The 19972-nt window shown below is 44.4% G+C and overlaps 1 protein-coding gene across 2 annotated transcripts in view; it reads left to right on the forward strand.

Moving 5' to 3' along the window:
- The window catches only part of LOC147904791 (ABSCISIC ACID-INSENSITIVE 5-like protein 4), a 50424-nt gene that overhangs the window by 18094 nt on the left and 12358 nt on the right, over positions 1 to 19972 (forward strand). For both annotated transcript variants that reach the window (XM_087388401.1, XM_087388410.1), the window contains exon 3: positions 1669 to 1740. In XM_087388401.1, coding sequence (XP_087244527.1) covers positions 1669 to 1740 — 72 coding nt within the window. The remainder of the gene's footprint in view (positions 1 to 1668; positions 1741 to 19972) is intronic.

A 19972-nucleotide genomic window follows, 5' to 3' on the forward strand; every position in this document is an offset into this window, starting at 1 on the left:
CAGGTATCTTTCTATCATTTCTTTGATTCCTGCCCACATGGCAGTCAATACCCTGCCCATGTGTCAGTCTCTCAAACCCTAGGCTCACCCCCCCCATGCTCTCCTCATATGGGGGCTTGGGGAGGCGACCTTTCCAGCAGTGGGGATGTCATAATAGCTAGTCCCTGCTATGCATGATGGAGTTTATGGTTTTCAACTTTATGAGTGACTATCATGAGATTGAAAGTGCGTGCTGTTGTGTTTTTAATGGATGAGTTTGGGCATGTCTCCTCTCGTGAAGACCTCATGCAACTCTTTGTTACTGCTTCTTAATGCAGTTTGGTCACTCAGCTCTTGATGGTGAAGAAGCTCTTGATGCAGTTTGGTCGCTCAGCTACTAGGTCTGACCAGACAGATTAGCAGTAATCACAACCTAGCAACATATCGTGGTGTTTGGAGTCCGTGGGCTGAAACTTGGATCCAATTTGGGCAAACAGGTTCTTGGATCCATGCCTTGAAGGTAGCTGATGGATTCGGACTGCCCACCATTGACTTGTGTATCCCCAGCCTTAAATGAGTGGCCTGGTATTTCCAAGGACTTCATGGTTGTGAACAGTCGTTTGGACCTTGGCCTTTGACTAAACCTCGGGTCTGGACTCTGATGACTGAGCCATGGATCTCGTACTCTTTACATGTAAAGGAAAACCTAGTACTACGTAGCGCTGCCAGATCTCTTCATGGAATGTGGCCATGGGGATTTGGCCTCTGATATTTGAGCCACTGCTCCCAAGCTCGTGACTGAATCTGGACTTTCCTTGATTGCCTTTAACCTATGCCTTGAGTGTGATGGTTGTATTGCCCCGGAGTGGTATTGGAATCCATGCTTGAGCACTGGCTTTGCTGACAGCGGATGTGCCTTGGATCTCGGTTTGATGGAAGCCGATTTGTGGTAACATGACGTGGCTGCAAATCTAGGTGTCCAAGATGCGAGTAACCTTGGACACCTTGGCCTGAGAAGCAGTTGTTAGACCCAAGGTCACCAAGCCATGGTAACATTGAGCCCACCTCGACCTCGACACCCCTTCATTCCTCTAAAGCAGCTTCTTCCCTCGCCGCCACATGATGCCTCTCCCATGGATCCAATGGATTTCGATTGTGGGACATGGTTTCAGTAAGCGGGGGATAGATGTTAAGCATCGGGTATAACTAGAGAGAACCTGGGAGGAGTGGTCCTTGACTCTGAAGCTCACTGACAGCCGAATGGTACCAGTTTGAGTCATCTTGGTGGAGAGAATGATGGGCACTCACCCCATGTGCCATGCGTGAATGAATCTGGTTTTGTAAACTCTCTTGAATCCGCAAAGCCTTCCCTTAAACTCTTTTGAATCTGCAAAGCTTTTCCTAACATCCACGCCCCATGGAGATGCGCTGTGTAATATCAGACAGTGATTTGTAGATTTAGGCACTAGGTTAGAAACACGCACCCCCTGGCCTGCACTACACACCCCAGCAGGAATAGGTATAAATAAGGCTGTACTTTGAGTCATGTAAGTAGTCAATGGTGAATCTGCAAGCTAACGGTACCCAGGTATCTTGTTCTAGTTTGCATCATAATTGAGTCTTTTTTGAAGGTAGGGAGATTCATTTACTCACGCTGTCTACTAAATGCAAGACCTTTACATTCTGCAGGCATACACCGTAGAACTGGAGAATGAGCTGACACAGTTGAGGGAAGAAAACTTGAAGCTAAAAAGGAAGCAGGTGATTGCATGTCCTTGTGCTTTCCCGTTTCATTCTGTGTAATGATCATGATTTCTGAATTCAAAGTGGATGCTTGTATCAGAACCAACCTTGGAAATATTGCAATAACTAAGGGCTACTTGTTTTTGTTTTAAAAAATGTCGATATCCAATAAAGCTTTGCTCTTGCTAAGTCTGCCCTTTTTCTGTAAAGAATTGTGACAAAGCTTAAGCATGTGACGTGTTTCAAGTGTGACTTGCACCTATGGTTGCTGAGGACACCATTAAGGATGTTCTCCATTTCCTGCACGTCAAGGTCTATGCTCTGAAGATTTTAATTAGACTTAGTCCAGACCATATGCTTATTGTTTACTCGTAAGCCTGGCAATAATCCTAAGCTTTTCTCAAATTAATCCTAACTTCTAAGCCTCCAATGAATGGATAGAACCGAAGTATGTGCTCCAGTAGAGCGCTCGTTGCCTCACCTGTAAGTCCCCATATGAGGAGTGCAAAGGGATATGGTACCTGTGTAGGATGGGTGGCCATGAGAGACAGCCATGTGGGTATGCATGCTACATGCGGAGATCAGCATGGATCTAGCCCAACTCATGTTAGGCTAGCACATGAGCAGCCACATGGGCTGACTGTAGTAGCAAGAAGAGCTGCCACGTGGTCAGCATAGGCTGCAGCATAAAAGAGAAGAAGATAGCCTGTCACACAAGCAGCGAGATCTGAAACATGAGCCACATGGAGAGGCTTGCAGATGTGTTGGGATAAGTATGATCAAGGGCTTGCTCTATGGTGCATGTGTGCATCTAGGGGAGTCACATGTGTGTTTGTGTGTGTTGTAAAGGCACATCAAGTGCTATGATGTGTCTAGTGCGTGACCTAAGTGATGATGTAAGCCAAAGGCCCCCACATGGGAGGTTCCTTTGATTTAGGCCAGTCCCACTGACGTAGGGACTGATTCCCACTGATGTAGGGGCTGATTGCCACTTATGTAGGGAAGGTATTACCTTCTCCCCCTTTCTATAAGAGAGAGTCCTCTCTCTCACAATCCATGATAGAGAACTACCATTTTGTTTCATTGTGCTCTCACTCCTCTTCCAAGATGCATCTGTTCTATCCTACGGGATTCTACACTTGGTATCAAAGCTTTCGGTTCTAGATCTAGCCTAGCCTAGCATTAGATGCTTTCTCTAGCATAAACTACTAGTTTTCTCAAAGCTTCTTCATCTTCTCCATTTTCCTCCTTCTTCCCCAAATCTGTGAGAGCCCAGTTCTCTACCTACAAGCGACCATTGCTCAAACCCTTTGAGCTGTAGACTCCTCATGTACGGGCGACCTTCCAGCTGCAAGCAATTAGAAAGTTCTCCTCTGTACGCGCAACACCAACACGAAGACTGCTCACCGATAAATCGCGCAATGCCGCCTCTGTGCTAACCTATCTGCAAATCCCTCTGAGCCCGAGCTGCATGACACTACAGGCAAGCTGCTGTTGAAATTTGAGCTCGTTTGGTCAAGAATTGGAGGAGAAATTGCGAAAAAACCAGTCGACTTTCTCAAGCATCTACATGGCGACCTGGTGCAACGTTGTGCCTCTTCTTGCTGGTGGCCCTGGTCTGGTATACTAGTGTTCTTTCTGCATAAAAATCCCCTTGAATAGAGCTATGAGCTATGGGAATTGCACCCTCCAATCTACTCTGATCTCTGTTGACAGAATTCTGCATATTTTGGTCAAAGAGTGTTGAGTAATCACCATAAGTTTGGGGCTTCCATTATTTACTGCAAACTTTCATTGTTTTGCTTGTACTTGAGTAGTAGAACTCAGTCATGGAGCTCATAAGTGTCCTTATACTTTGCATTTAGAATGATGACTATGTCATTCTCTTTGATGAGTACTTGAACTATAAACATGACTAAACCCTAGCAAATAGAAAAGTTTGATGGAACTAGTTTCCATACTTGGCAAACAAAAGCTGAGTTTATGCTTATGAAAAAGAAGATATGGTATGTTGTGAATGGAAAGAATTCTACAAAAGAAAAAGCTAATTGGTTGATCAAAGACAAGAAGGCTCTTGCTATCATTGCTATGGGATTAAGTGGCTCATACATTCACCACATTGATGGCTTTGAAACTTCACATGAAGCTTGGGATCATCATCTCACAGTATTTGGTGCACAAGGAAAATGCTTCAAATATATCTTGTTCCTTTACCTACAATTGGAAAAGGGAACGTGTTCTTCCATGAAGAACAACAAAGAGAATCAAGCATTTCTTATGAAGAAGGACTACTTCAACAACAAAGCAAATCTGCCTGAAGGAAGAACTCCATCAGCAAATGAAGACAATAAAGACTATGCTTTTTAAGCATTTTGTCTTTTGAATTTTTGTTTATTATCACTTGGTCAAATTTTGAGGTTCTTTGCCTGGAGTAGTACTCCAAAAAGAATATCATATGTTATGTCTTTTGTAAATCACCTCTGGTCACCATATGATGTAGACCATGTGATATGTGTTTTGACTATCCCATTTCTGTGAACCTCACATCCTTGGGAACCCTTGCTAGCATGAGATCCTAGCCATAGATTTATCCTTGACCACCATGAGATGGCATGAGAAACTATGAGACTAGATGTATCCTTGACACTGCAAGAGGCAACCCTTTGAGGGGGGGTATGTTGGGATAAGTATGATCAAGGGCTTGCTCTATGGTGCATGTGTGCATCTAGGGGAGTCACATGTGTCTTTGTGTGTGTTGTAAAGGCACATCAAGTGCTATGATGTGTCTAGTGTGTGACCTAAGTGATGATGTAAGCCAAAGGCCCCCACATGGGAGGTTCCTTTGATTTAGGCCAGTCCCACTGATGTAGGGACTGATTCCCACTGATGTAGGGGCTGATTGCAACTTATGTAGGGAAGGTATTACCTTCTCCCCCTTTCTATAAGAGAGAGTCCTCTCTCTCACAATCTATAATAGAGAACTACCATTTTGTTTCATTGTGCTCTCACTCCTCTTCCAAGATGCATCTATTCTATCCTACGGGATTCTACAAGTTGTGCAGATGGAGGCAGAGGATCAACCATGTAGTTTGAGCTTGGGAGCCAGCATAGCTGGCAAAATTGGGGCCCAGAATACAGCGCAGCTCAGGGGCTATATATGGTGGCCGTCCGTAACAAATCGGGCAGTCTGAGAGTTGGTAGACCCTTGACAGACAGCCGACTGCTGCCTGTTCCCTCCTTCTGATCCTAGTCGGATCATTTTAGGCTTGCTCGTTCATTTATAAAAGCTTGCTTTTCCGCCTCATGGCCGGGCATTGTCCAACATACTGCGCGTATGGCAGTCCGAAGACAGCCCATTGAGGGCAGCCATGTGGCAGTCCCACGTGGACTGCACACTAAAACGGGTGGCTGCGTGCAATGCTTAATGGCAAGTCCACAATGAAAACCTCAACAAGGACTCTATAGGTAAAGCCTTGTTGCACTCATTTGGGGCCTCAGAGAGGGTGTTGATACATGTATTTGACACCCCTCGCACAAGTCCCTTGTGGCATTGAACCTTTTGAACATGGGACATCAGCCACCAGCAGAATAACTACCTTGGCATTTACAAATTCATCTGAGCCTGGCAATAGCATGCAAATGATGACGTTGCCTTGACTTTGTCAAAGATGAAGTGATTGTTTGGACTCTGATGTCTCTCTCTGAGCCTCGGGATGGCCTTTGAGAAACGTGATTTGACCATGTGGAATTGTAGTCTCTGAGCCAGTCAGGATCATGGTACACACCAGTTGTGGTACTGCTAAGTGCTAGCCTTTGTCATGGCTGAGTCTGCCCTTCACCTTCGGAGTGCTGATAGAAACACAGTAGAGAGACTTTGTATAAAATGGATTGTTACGCTCAAATTGAGGCAACATGACCTCGGAAGTGTTAGTAGACATTTTCTGTTATAAAGGATCAATGTTTGTATTATATTTATTTGGGCTTCATGTAAATGGTCAAAGGGGTTAATGTCAAGGTCTTTGATGAGGGTGACAAGGCACTAACTAGATTGGTCTAAGGCTATGGGTCTTAAATGCATTAAGTGTGGAAATGTGCCTAGGGGCAAGTGAATAAATTGATATCCCAAGAGAGGGGTAGTAAAGATGCATTTAAGAGGTACCCTAGAATGAAGACATGTGGCATACTAGATCCATCTAGGGAATTGGGGCTTGGTGAAATATGCAAGCAGGAGCTTTCACGAGTGATTGTATTATGATGAGTTTGCTACCACCGAGAATTGGCTGGGAGGAAAATCTGAGTGCCTGCCGTGTGATTGATCATTGAATTGGCAATATGAAGCAGGTTCTAGCATAGTGATCGTAATATTTGGTATCGGAACTAAGTATCGAAATAGGGAGATAAGTTGTGGAAGAACGATGCACTACGCATCGGGCTATGCTGAATTCTGGCAGACAAGGTTGACGATAATTCAAGCAGAGATTTTATAGTATGTAGGTGTACCTCCGTCGTTGACATGCAATCTCAACGGAAGTACGAACTGACGCGTCTAGTAGACGCTCAGCGTCATCAAGATCGAGGGAGCATGGGTGTGGAGAAGAAAAGGGCAAATGGGCGTCGCGTGGTTTGATTGACGGCGCATGGGTGAATCTATAGCCTGGAAAGTTTGGTGACGGTGAATTGCTCTAGTGGCGTTGGTTGATCGCAGTGCTTCAAGACTGTGAATGGTCATGAGCCCAATCGTTGTGGGGTTTTTGGCTCATGCAAACGTAAGGAATGTACATAGCTGCAAGAGTGTCCACTTGTTGATCGACAAAAGGATGTTTGGAGGTGGAGCCTCTGTTATTACGATAGAAAGGGGTGATTGATTCGTCTCTTGGTCTGCTTACGCTTGCACGCTTGGGTGGTCCATCCACTTACGTGGATTCAAGATTGGTTCTATGCTATGTTAAGGATAACGTCATACGTTCATAGTAAACGACAAGGCACTGAGCTTAGGATACTCATTTCATCGTTCAATCATCAGAACAGGAGGTCGTGAAGAGGAGACTACGCAGATACACAAAGGTGTAGAGTGACGTCAGTGCATAGGTAGTGGCAGTTTTGACCAGGGAGCTTTCCATCCTTTCTTGTTAAAAGGAAAAAAAAATCAAATTTGTTTGGATGTACCTTTTGCAGTTATTTGGTAACTACGGTTAGTTTAAATTGCAGGAATTTCCCTACGAATCCTTAGCATAGGGAAGTGAACCGACAATTTGTAGTTTACAGTTTTATAGTTTGCTATATGCTTGTATAGCAGGGGTTTGGAAAGTTATTATATATAGTTGTAAATATTATTTCTGAGTTTGTATCATTTGGATAGTGGGTGAAAAAAAAAACACCCATTGATCTAAATGGAAGTCGAAGAAGAAGCTTCTAGGGTGGATCCCATAGAGTTGGGAGTCTGGTCGACCCCGCAGGTATCGCGCTCAGCAGGCCATACACTGTCTAGTAGAATTGCATTATTGGAGGATGCCTTGCAATAGATTTTAGCTCAATAATTGCAAGCAAATGTAGGGCAATCCGAGCTCAGAAAAATGGTTCATAGTATGTCTGCTAGACCATCTCGTGAAGAGAAGGGTAAAGCTCCGATGGAGCCTGAGACCAGTGTTCATATGGTCGAGCCTAGGAGGGCTAAGGTGCCTAATATTGCCAATTATAGGCCAGAAAAGTATTCTGGTCAGATGTCTGATTGTAGTTCCGATATCAGAGAGACCTGGTTACACAAATGGGACGAGGCCTTCGCCATTTGTGAAATCAGGAATGATATGAAGAAAATCCGCGAGGCCACCCATATGTTTAATGAGGCAGTGGATAGGTGGTGGATAAAACAACAGAAAGATGGAGTAGCATCCACTTCTTGGGAGGGGTTAAAAAAATAATTTAGAAAACCCTTCTTGCCTCCTGACGAAGCATCCCGAGCTTGGGATCAGTATCGAAACCTTTGTAGGAGAAATTTATCAGTGGCTGAATACATTGATAAGTTCAGAGAGAGTGTAATGAAAATTTATGAATCTCTACCTTAGTCGATGCAGGTAAAAGATTTTATCTTTGGACTGAATGATTGGATCAAGATGGAATTTTGAGCTAAGTATGCGAACATGCTAGATGAAGCAATTATCATAGCCCTGAACTATGAGGATGCCAAAGGGAACATACCAAGTGGGTTTGTGCAGGTTGGGACTCGGTATGAGTACCTGAAGAAAACAGGGTGTAAGAAGAAATGGATTAGCAAAGGGAGTGTCTCACAGCCTAGTGGTCAAGCCAAGCAGGCGAAGCCAGTTGAGACTCCTAAACCAAGTACCACCATTGGAGTGAAAAGAAAAGTAACACCAATGGCAGCCCGGGCTTGTTCGAAATCTTCTTTGAACCCAGAGCAAAGGGAAAAAGCGAGGAGAGAAGGCTTGTGTTTTAAATGCCTTCAGCCTCATTAGTGGAAAGATTGTCCACGAAACAAGGATCGTCGGATGGCTGAAATGGTGATCTCAGAATTCGACGTGGAAATGGAGGAGAGTCCCAGAGTAGAACAGATGCAGATTCAGCTAGCGGGATCTTCTCAAAGGTCAGTACCTGTTTTGTTATGTGTGTCTGTTGCTAAGCTAGTAAACAGTGCACTTGATAATATCCTATTAAAGCCCGCAGCAACGGGGTATACAGCCTTTAACGATACGGAGTTAATTAAGATGAAAGGGCAAATAGCCAATCATGACGTCATTGTGTTGTTTGACTTAGCGTCAACGCACAATGTAATTAACTCCAAGCTTGTAAAGATGCTGAAATTAAAGACTAGCCCATTTGACTATGCATATACAGTCAGAATGGCAGACGGAAGTTCAACTAAAGTATGGGACCAAAGGGTTACCCAATTGGAACTTCAAATTCAGGACTATACAGAGAAGCTTGATAAAGCTTGCTCACGCAGATATAGCCCTAGGTGACATTCTAGGAAGAATCCAGCCATAGATTGGAAAAAACATATTTATTAATTCAAGATGAATGATGTGCAGTATGTCTTGCGAGGTGAAAAAGATATAGCTCAAGGACCGTTGGTTTTTGTAATGGAAGTTTGAAAAGCTCAAGAAGAGTTTTTGTTTCTTTGTACATCATTGGTAGAGCCGATTGATGGTCCTTTGGCTAGCATTGATGTTATTCAAAATGGAGAGATGGCCAAGTTGGCTGATCAAATAGCAGAGGAGTTCTCTGATTGTTTCAGGGATGAGTAACCTTATGGGTTACCTGCAGAGCGGAATGTTCAGCATAAGATTCAACTAATCCCGGGGGCAGAACCTGCAAATAGACCTCCCTATAGGTTAACTTTTACCGAAGAAGCGGAGGTGCGAAGACAATTGGAAGAATACCTCAAGCTGGAGCAGATTCAACCGAGTTTCTCACCTTTTTCTTCGCCAGTGATATTGAAGAAAAAGAAAGATGATACTTTTCGCCTCTGTATAGATTAGAGAGCACTGAATAATATCACTGTTAAGCACAGGTATCCGATGGCTCGAATTGATGATTTGCTAGATGCATTGCTTGGGGCCATAATTTTCAGCAAGATTGATGTTAAGTGTAGCTACCATGAGATCCATATTAGAGCCAAGGATGTGCATAGAATTGCTTTTAGAAGCAGGTTTGGACATTATGAGTTTTTGGTAATGCTGTTTGGACTTACCAATGCTCCTGCTACATTCGTCATGCTTATGAACGATTTACTACGGCCGTATATCGGGAAGTTTGTAGTAGATTTTATTGACGACATTCTTGTGTTTAGCATAAGTATTGCTGAGCATCACGAACACTTAAGAAAAGTGTTCAATACTTTGAGGAAAGCCAGTCTTTATGTAAATAAAATTAAAACTGTACTATGTATGGTAAGACTTGAATATTTAGGATTCATTATTACTCTTGATAGGGTAGAAATGGAAAGTGGCTACGATATTGACTTGGCCTATTCCTCAGAGTTTGACTGCTTTGCAATCATTCTTGGGATTTGTCCAATTTTATCGAAGGCATTTCAAAGGATATTCCGAGATAGTGTCGCCATTGATTGATCTGACCTCAGATAAAGTACCTTTTATATGGGGACAGTTTTAACACCATAAAACAAGCTGTGGTCTCTGGACCGATGTTAAAAATAGTTAATCCCCAAAAACCGTTTTTTCTTGAAACCGATGCAAGTGGCATTGCGGTAGGAGCAGTTCTCCTCCAAGAGGGAAGGCCAGTAGCCTTTGAAAGCAAGAAGATTTCTCCCTCTCAATGAAATTGGCCAACTCATGAATTAGAGTTGTATGTTGTTATCCATGCTCTGAAAACATGGAGACATTATTTATATGGATCAAAGTTTTATGTTGATGTTGATCATGATACTGTGAAACATTTTTGTAAACAACTTGACTTGAGAGGCCGCCAAGCTAGGTGGGCAGAACTCATGCAGGAGTTTAACTTGAAGATTCGGTACCGAAGAGGGAAGGATAATAAAGTTGCTGATGCGTTGTCACGCATTATGCATATTATGAGTTTCACAGTATTAGAGAGTGCTTTAATGACCGAGATTAGAGAAATTCAAAAGGTGGACGAGTTCGTCCAGAGCCTTTGGCCTAAGACTCATGTATTTAAACTCGATGAAAAGGGTGATATGGCATCCAAAAAAGGCCAAACTTATGCAAGATATACCATAAGAGATGGTATGCGAAAAAGAAATGGAGTAGTACTTAATCAGAATGATCTCAGGCAAAGGGTCATTCGACAATGCCATAATAGCCCATGTGTGGGACATCCAGGGGTCGAGAAAACGTATGATCTCGTGAAGCGAGATTTCTTTTGGCCAAAAATGAAAAAACATATGTGACACGTTGTTTTTCGTGTCAAGTAAGGAAGGCAGACTAGGTGAAGCCACTCGGACTTTTACAGCCTTTGGAAATACTACTAGTGACACGTCCCAGCACTCCTGAAACCCCTGAACTGCAAGATAACCACACACAACATCAGAACTGAGCAGGCTGCTCACCACCCAACCGTGACATCTACGGGATGAGATCCCGAATCAGAAGATGTCTCCCCGAGCCACGGGCTGAGCTACCGGCACGAGCTCCCAATCAGATCCAAACCAGCCTGGTGTCCCATACCACCAGGTGGCGCTGTGAAGCCCTGGATCTGTCACTGGGCCTTGGGCTACGCTAAGATGCAGGCGCGCGTCCGCGACACAATCCAGGATCAGACCTAGCACCTGGGAACGAGACTTGCTCCCAACTGCACACTGAGAACTGAACCCCCTGGGCCTCTTTTATAGACTCGGGCCCCGGCGCCAAAAATAGCGAAGACCTATAAATAGTTCGTACCCTTGTCACTCAACCCGAGAATCAAGCCTGCCTAGCTCTAAGCCTCCCCAGGCTAACCTGAGCTAGTTCTGTGTACCTAGTACACGTCAGATACCGATCCGTGCACATGACATACTCCCCCTCCTCTAAGAACTCACTCCTGAGTTCGGTAAAAAACCCGGAAATGTTCTTTGGAGGTTTTGTAATGTCTCCCATGTTGCATCCTCCTCAACACGATCCTTCCACTTAATCTTGTATTCTGTGATAGTACGATTTCGAATTTGTCTTTCACGGAATGCAAGAATAGATTCAGGTTCGTGAGGAATAAAAGTTAAATCTGTAACTTCTATAATCTCATGAGGAGAAACAATTTGATCATCTGCACCCAATACTTCTTTCAGTCTACTGACATGAAAGACTGGATGTACTTTAACATCAGGAGGCAATTCTAGTCGATATGCAACTGGTCCAATTCTTTTAATGACCTTGAATGGGCCAGAGTATCTGGGGGATAATTTCGGAACCAAACCAGTACTTAGGCTCTTGGATTCCTTAGGAATTCTCAAATATACCATCGTTCGTTCAGAGAACTCTCTAGGTGAACGATGTCTATTAGCATAAAATCTGTCCCGATCTTGGGCACTTCTAATAGACTCCTTGGCAAAGTGCAACATTTCCTGCATGTCTTGCAAGAAGTTCTTAGCAGCATCATTTTGAATCCTGTCATCGTAACCTGGTTGGCTCCCTTGGCTGCGGTACGTGGACCCGCCTGGAGCTTCGGTCCTAGCACCAACTTTTGGTTCTTCCGCTTAGGACACTCATTCTTTGTGTGGCCCCGCTCCTCGCAATAAAAACACCGGCCCTCTTTCTTGAGCCTGAGAGTGCGAAGGAAACGGGCCTTACCATTCTTCGCAGGAGTTAAGCTTTTCCTGGAGGCGTTGTCCGTAGACTTCGTCTCCCCAATACCAGTCGCATGCTGAAAGAACTTGCGTTTGTTCTTTCCGCTCGTCTCGGTAACTGTGGTTGCCTTGATTCCGGCCATGGTATCATCATATATGCGCGCATATGTCATGGCCTCCTGCAATGTTGTGCACTTGTTGTTCTTAATCTGTAACTTATAGGAGTCTGGCAAACCATCCACGAAAAAACCTAACAAGGTTACAGGATCCATTTTGGTGGCCCTGGTTTGCAGATCCCTAAATCTTTGAAGATAAACTTCAAAAGCTAAATTCAATTTGGACATATCGAGGGCTTTGAGCTTGCCGACGATATCATAATCATCTTCCTTCTTCAGGAACTCCTTCTTGAAGATACCCTCAAATTCTGTCCAAGTGTCAGGCTTAGGCTGAAGTTCTTTCCACCAAAGCAAGGCTTTACCTGACATAAACCCTGCTGCAAGCTGAATCTTTTTCTCGTCTGGATAGGGGTGAAATTGGAAGTGTACTTGCCACTTGTGTAACCAAGTGTCAACCACCTCCTTTGTTCTTGATTTTTGGTCACCTGGAAAGGGATCCGGAGTGATATTCGGGCCTAGCACGGAAGCCATGGCATCCACATGCGTGAGTGCCTGAACCGTGCTAGCCAGAAGAGTCAAAGTGGCTTGTATCCCTTGGAGTTGCTGTGTCAACCCCGTTTGATTAGCGTTGACCTGCTCAAATTTACCATCCAGAGCAGTCGTGAACTCACTGAAGGCTTTCTTAGTGATCAGGTCATCATAAAGACCCTGATCATCCTCTCCCACTGGAGTGTAATCTAATTCCTGCTCCCCCATAGTGAACTCGGGATTCGGAGCATCAGACATGGCTGAATACTGACTCGATTACAGGCTGAGGGAAATAGCTGGGAGAATCGAAACTGGAAGGAGAAGAGTAGAGGAAAAAAACCGTCCCTCCAAGATATGGCGAAATCAGAGAAGCTGGCTGGAACAAGAAGATGTCGTGCACCAACGACCAGCGCGCGTAGGGGATGGAGTCCTTCTGCAGGTCCGCTGCAGGCCGTACAGTACGGAATAGCTGCTACTGTTGCAGCCGTTTCGTGGAGGCGGATCTCAGGCAGAGGCAGGTCGCAGAGCTGCTGCTATTGCAGCAGTAACTAGATGGCGGAATTCTGGTAGGGGCAGGCTGTTCTTGCGCTGTCAGGCTTGAGGCTATGGCTGGACTTGAGGTCTCGCCAGTCTTTATAGAAGATAGCCCAGCTATTCTGGAGGCTGGGCTTCCTAGAAAAGCCTAGCCACGCTTTCCAGGAAAGCTGGCCTCCCAAAATTGGGGCTTGGGGCTAAAATTAGCATGCACACCCTCCAATCTTGGAGGGTCGATGCTTTTTCCTGCGCCACCTTCCAAGCTTGGAAGGTGGTGCTTTTTCGCACCTCAGCCACCCCTAGATGCCATCGACCGCACCCTGATCAGCTTGACGCACCCCCTGCCTGGGCCGCTTTCTGCACCATCAGATGGCGCAACTCCTCAGCCTCTCCTACCAGCGGCACTTACCTCTGTGCAGCCCTGACCAGCATCTCGATTCCATCGCCTACTTATCAGCCCTGTTTCGCCTCTCTTCCACACTCTCCTAGCTAGAATTTCACTCCCTCTCTCACGTAGACTCTTCAGTAATTTCGTAATCAGGTCTCTCCTTCTTCCTGCCTTTTCCAGATATCTCTTCACCCCTCCTTCTCCAGGTAGACAGCAAAACACGCAGCAGGAAATCTCGAATTTCAGGGCATACCTGGAAGAGAAATCCGTCAAATTTCTCGTATCAGAAGTTCCTACCTCAGGAGTTGGCTCTGATACCAACTGACACGTCCCAGCACTCCTGAAACCCCTGAACTGCAAGATAACCACACACAACATCAGAACTGAGCAGGCTGCTCACCACCCAACCGTGACATCTACGGGATGAGATCCCGAATCAGAAGATGTCCCCCCGAGCCACGGGCTGAGCTACCGGCACGAGCTCCCAATCAGATCCAAACCAGCCTGGTGTCCCATACCACCAGGTGGCGCTGTGAAGCCCTGGATCTGTCACTGGGCCTTGGGCTACGCTAAGATGCAGGCGCGCGTCCGCGACACAATCCAGGATCAGACCTAGCACCTGGGAACGAGACTTGCTCCCAACTGCACACTGAGAACTGAACCCCCTGGGCCTCTTTTATAGACTCGGGCCCCGGCGCCAAAAATAGCGAAGACCTATAAATAGTTCGTACCCTTGCCACTCAACCCGAGAATCAAGCCTGCCTAGCTCTAAGCCTCCCCAGGCTAACCTGAGCTAGTTCTGTGTACCTAGTACACGTCAGATACCGATCCGTGCACATGACAACTAGGTAGGTGGGAGAGCATTTCCATGGACTTTATTGTAGGTCTGCCTACGACACAAGGTGGTTATGATTCTATCCTTGTGGTAGTTGATCGTCGTACCAAGATGGCTCACTTCATTCCAACTAGAGAGTCTGTTAGTGCCCCGTAAGTGGCGGATTTGTTTATTAAACATATATTTCATTTGCATGGATTACCCAAATCCATAGTGTCAGACAGGGATGTCAAATTTACCAGTCATTTTTGGAATGTAGTGTTTGAGACACTAAGGATTGAGCTGGGAATGAGTAGTGGGGGTCATCCAGAAACAGATGGTCAGACGGAAAGAATCAACCAAATTTTAGAGGATATGCTTAGAGCATATGTATCATTGAGGCAACATACATGGGACAAGTGGTTGCCACTATTAGAATTTGCCTACAATGATAGGAAACATTCCTCTACAGGGTTCAGTCTGTTTGAGCTGAACTATGGTTATAGACGAGGAAATCCAACTACAGTTGGAGTACCTCAGAAAGTGTCTAGTGCCGCGAACTTTGTGGTTCAGATGCGGGAGATGCTAGCACTTGCGAGAGTTAACATCCACCAAGCTATGGATAGAGCTAAGGCGTATGCGGATGAAAACAGATCCATTAGAGAATTTAAGGAAGGAGAAAAAGTTTTTCTCAGAGTTTCTTTATACTCTAAGTCTTTGACTGCAGGAGAGTGTGCCAAGTTATCACCCCGATATTGTGGTCCGTGGTTAATTCTAAAAAGAATAGGCAAGGTGGCCTATAAATTGGAATTACCACAGAGGGAAGGAATGTTACGCTCAAATTGAGGCAACATGACGTCGGAAGGGTCAGTTGACATTTTCCTTCATATAGGATCAATGTTTGTATTATATTTATTTGGGCTTCATGTAAATGGTCAAAGGGGTTAATGTCAAGGTCCTTCATGAGGGTGACAAGGCATTGACTAGATGGGTCTAAGGCTATGGGTCTTACATGCATTAAGTGTGGAAATGTGCCTAGGGGCAAGTGAATAAATTGATATCCCAAGAGAGGGGTAGTAAAGATGCATCTACGAGGTACCTTAGAATGAAGACATGTGGCATACTAGATCCATCTAGGGAATTGGGGCTTGGTAGAATATGCAAGCAGGAGCTTTCACGAGTGATTGTATTATGATGAGTTTGCTACCACCAAGAATTGGATGGGAGGAAAATCTGAGTGCCTGCCGTGTGATTGATCGTTGAATTGACAATATGAAGAAGGTTCTAGTATAGTGATCGTAATATGGATGCTCAAGTATGTGTGGGTGTGTGGATTTGTATGTGTGAGAGCATATGGTCTACACCCACTGTTGGGCACTGATGACGTCAGTGGGGAAGTCATAGTAGCTAGTCCCTGCTATGCATGATGAAGTTTATGGTTTTTAACCTTATGAGTGAGTATCATGAGATTGAAAGTGCACTATATTGTGTTTTTAGATGATAAGTTTGGGCATGTTCCTGGACGCATCTAGGTATATGTACTTGTTGAGTCTCTGAGATGCATAAGTAGTATCAGCTATCAATCTAGTGGGTCACCAAGGCATGATCTCCATCGATGCTCAAGCCGTCCTTGAACAAGTTAGACTGTGTTTTTAGAGGATGAGTTTGGGCATGTTCCTAGACTCATCTAGGTATATGTACTTGTTGAGTCTTTGAGATGCATGAGCAGCGTCAGCTATCAATCTAGTGGGTCACCAAGGCATGATCTCCATTGATGCTCAAGCCATCCTTGAACAAGTTAGACTCTGCCGACTGTATCTAAAATATTCAAGCTCGTGTAGAGCTAATCTAAGGAATGCCCTAAGTCCTCCATAATCAACATAGCACCATCATTCTTTAGTTGGTTAACCACAAGAATCTCCAATCTCATGCTCCCAGGAACCACCAGGGTGGCGTCTTGAACAGTTCTTATGGACAGCAAGTTGCAACTCCGTCAGGGTACTCCATAACCTTCTTCTAGTGGGCAGTGAAAGTGTAACACCCCCGCGTCGCGTCCTCCATGGTCACCATTGCACCATCAGTCTTTAGTTGGTTAACCACAAGAATCTCCAAGCTCATGCTCCCAGGAACCACCAGGGTGGCCCATCGAACAGTTCTTATTGACACCAAGTTGCAACTTAGTCTCCTCGAGATCCTCGTCAGGGTACCCCATAACTTTATTTTTGTGGGCAGCGAAAGTGTAGCACAAGTGTGACCCTGCCACAATAGCCCACTACTAGAAGCTGCTAGATGTGCTAATGCCACCCCTAAGCCTTGTTTTTACTTACTATGTGTAGTCCACTTACCATTTAGGACACTAGGACCTAGTACTAGCTGTCCTAGCTGTAACTAGGCATTACTAGACTTCGTCCGTACTAACTAGTGACTATTGTCTAACTCCCTAATTTCCTAATCTAAGGGACACCCCTTAACATCATATCATTATTGATAACATTTCCTCCCCCTTAAGAAGAGTTGACATCCTCAGCAACAATATTCCGGATGGCTTGAAACCCAGATGACAACTTATGTTTGGGTATTAATGAGACACAAGCTTAGCTTTGCTTACTAAGTTATTTTTATTTTTATTTTTCTTATTTACTCAAATTTCGTTTTAAGTCGCTTACAAACTCTATTCTTTCCTTTGTTCTTTATTTAAAAAAATAATTTGTAAGATGGGGATATTTTCTATTCATATGAAGGTGTATATAATATTTCCTAATCTAAGGCACACCAACATCATATCATTATTGATTTAACATTTCCTCCCCTTAAGAAGAGTTGACATATTCCGGATGGCGGGATCTTTCGAAACCAAGATGACAACTTATGCTTGGGTATTGATGAGACATAAGCTTAGCTTTGCTTACTAAGTTATTATTATTATTTTTTCTCATTTACTCAAATTTCATTTTAAGTCGCTTACAAACTCTCTTCTTTCCTTTGTTCTTTATAAAAAAATTTAATTTGTAAGATTGGGATATATTCTATTCATATGAAGGTGTATATAATTGCTTTTTGATTCCCATGTAGCATTTTCTTATGAACCATCTTTCCACTTTACTAAGTATTCTTGAATAACTATATTGTGCATACGTCTTTCTTTATATCAAGAAATCTTTTCTGGCTTATCTGGAACTATTGAAGGTTCAATCAAGTCAACAAGAAGCTCCTCTTTTACCTTACGATGACCTTCAAGCTGTCGTTCTTCAAACGATGAAGAACGACGCAGGCGACTGCAGGAGCAGCATTAAATAGGCCTAGGACTGGTTGGCCCAGTCTATGAGCAGTCGGCTGACTGACAGACTAGATGAGGAAAGGCAACAAATAAGTTTAAACAGTAGGGTTAGTAAAATAATTTATTGGTCCTATGTAGATACCATTATTGTCTTTGAGGGTAAAGGTTGTGGCCCGGCTGAAACAATCTGTAACAGGTTTGGGGGCTGCGAAGCCTATAAAAGGGCCCCATTGTGGGGCGGTCCAGTATTCAGCAGTCCCAGTGTGCATATCATTCTTCAGGGTGAAGAGCAGAGTGAGATTGAGGATCACACCATCAGGTCTTGCAGGGCAGAAGTCCAGACATCCACAGCACACCCTGGTGCAGACCTACACACTGTAGGAGAGCGTAAGGTGGTGCAACAGAGGGAGCTTCGTCTGCAGAGAACTTGTGAGCAGATTTTGCAGGAATGCTCAACCTAGAGCAGCCATGAAATCTGAGAGGGGACATGTGGTGATCTAGGAGTCGTCTACAATAGAGGCATCAGCAAACAGAGCCCGTTCTTGGTGGGTACCTTAGTGTATGTTTGATGATGGTGTTGTCACAGTTTTGGTAATATTATCTACTTGGACATCACCTCCATCTATGAGCTTTGTTTGGGTGAATATGTGTGTATCGTCTCCACATCTGAAGTGTTCTCTCTTTATACATACATGTATGGAGTGAGTTAGCATTCAAAACTTTTGTTGTGAGATCTCAAGTCTTTCTTTATTCCGCTGCATAAGGTTGGCTGTAGCAAGCAGTCCTTTTCTCAAATAGATTTTACTATGCATGCAATGCACTTCAGCGGAAGCAAGCTTTAAGTCAGCGGGCTTTAACCAACAATAGTTCACATGAGAGTGAGCTAGAAGAGAATGTAGATCAGGTATACATGCCCAAACAGGCTAAAACTGAAACTCCACCACGGGTACAATTTCTGGAAACAATGCTCTTCTCTAAGGGACGCAAGTATACTTCCTTGCACAACTTTTGGGACAGGAGGTGAAGGAACAAGGTGCCTCACTGCAAATTGCCTGATCACTCTTGCATTTGTCCAGGGATGAAGAGTCAGTTGTGTATTGTGTGGGACTGGAGGTGCAATCCCCACTTATATAGCCCATGATAGGGCTAGGCCTAGCCGATCAGCCCATCATCTAGGCTTACTAGGTGGCCCTTCACCTCCGGAGTGCTGACAGAAACTCAATACGAAGACTTTGTATAAATGGATGCTCAAGTATGTGTGGGGGTGTGAATTTGTATGTGTGAGAGCATATTTTTATACTATGGTCTACACCCACTGTTGGGCGCTGATGACGTTAGTGAGGATGTCATAGTAGCTAGTCCCTGCTATGATGGAGTTTATGGTTTTCAATCTTATGAGTGACTATCGTGAGATTGAAATTGCACTATGTTGTGTTTTTAGAGGATGAGTTTGGAAAGTTCCTGGATTCATCTAAGGTGGCCGGCCAAGCTGACTCGGAGACGACCAGTGAGCCGACCTGAAGAGATGAAGAGTCACTTGTGTATTGTGTGTGGAGTGGAGGTGCAACCCCTAATTATGTAGCCTGTGCTGGTAGCCGATCAGCCCATTCTCTAGGCTTACCAGGTGGCTGGCCAAGCTGACTTGGAGCTGGTCAGACAGTTGCCACCTCATATGCCGACTTTGCCATGTGGCTGTGCCGTTACACATTGCTTTTGAGGTTCCCTACCTGAGATGGGTTCTTCATGAAACATAGGCATTGATTTCTTCTTCTCACCAGTTTGGTCTCTCGACCAGATGAAATCCCTTGTTCATGCTAATGAAAGAGTCTGAAGTTGGAGATCCAATTCGTGATTAGGGACCCTGATGTTATCATCTAATTTCCTGAGACCCTTGATTATAGCTCCAAATGATCTTTATTGATTGTTTTGTGAAAAGTTTTGTAGGTTAACTAAGATACATTCTCTTTTAAACACAGTGACAGCTTCAGCCAAGTCAGTCCCTCCTGCAAGCACAGGCAATCCATCAGCTTGAGCTCTACCCCCACTGTTACTGTTTTACATGGTGTTCATGAATGTTGCCATTGCGATATGTTCAACAGAAAAAGAATAATCAACCATGTATACTTCCATCTCTTTCTGAATCCTGTCTTGAATCTGCTTATATCTCTTCCACATGGCAGAATGCACAAACAGGAAGTTGAACAAAAACTCTGCCCAAATCTTGGTGAAAACTCAGTAAAACACAAGTAAGGTTTTCTGAATTGGTGGCAGGCAGCTGACCAGGAAGTTTCACCAGAAGCCCTAACTTCAAACTTTGGAGATTTCACCCCTTTTTCTGATTCCT

Source organism: Dipteris shenzhenensis, chromosome 2 (assembly GCF_047967505.1).
Source record: "Dipteris shenzhenensis isolate YYH24624 ecotype China chromosome 2, Dip_SZ_1.0, whole genome shotgun sequence".
Lineage (NCBI taxonomy): Eukaryota > Viridiplantae > Streptophyta > Polypodiopsida > Gleicheniales > Dipteridaceae > Dipteris > Dipteris shenzhenensis.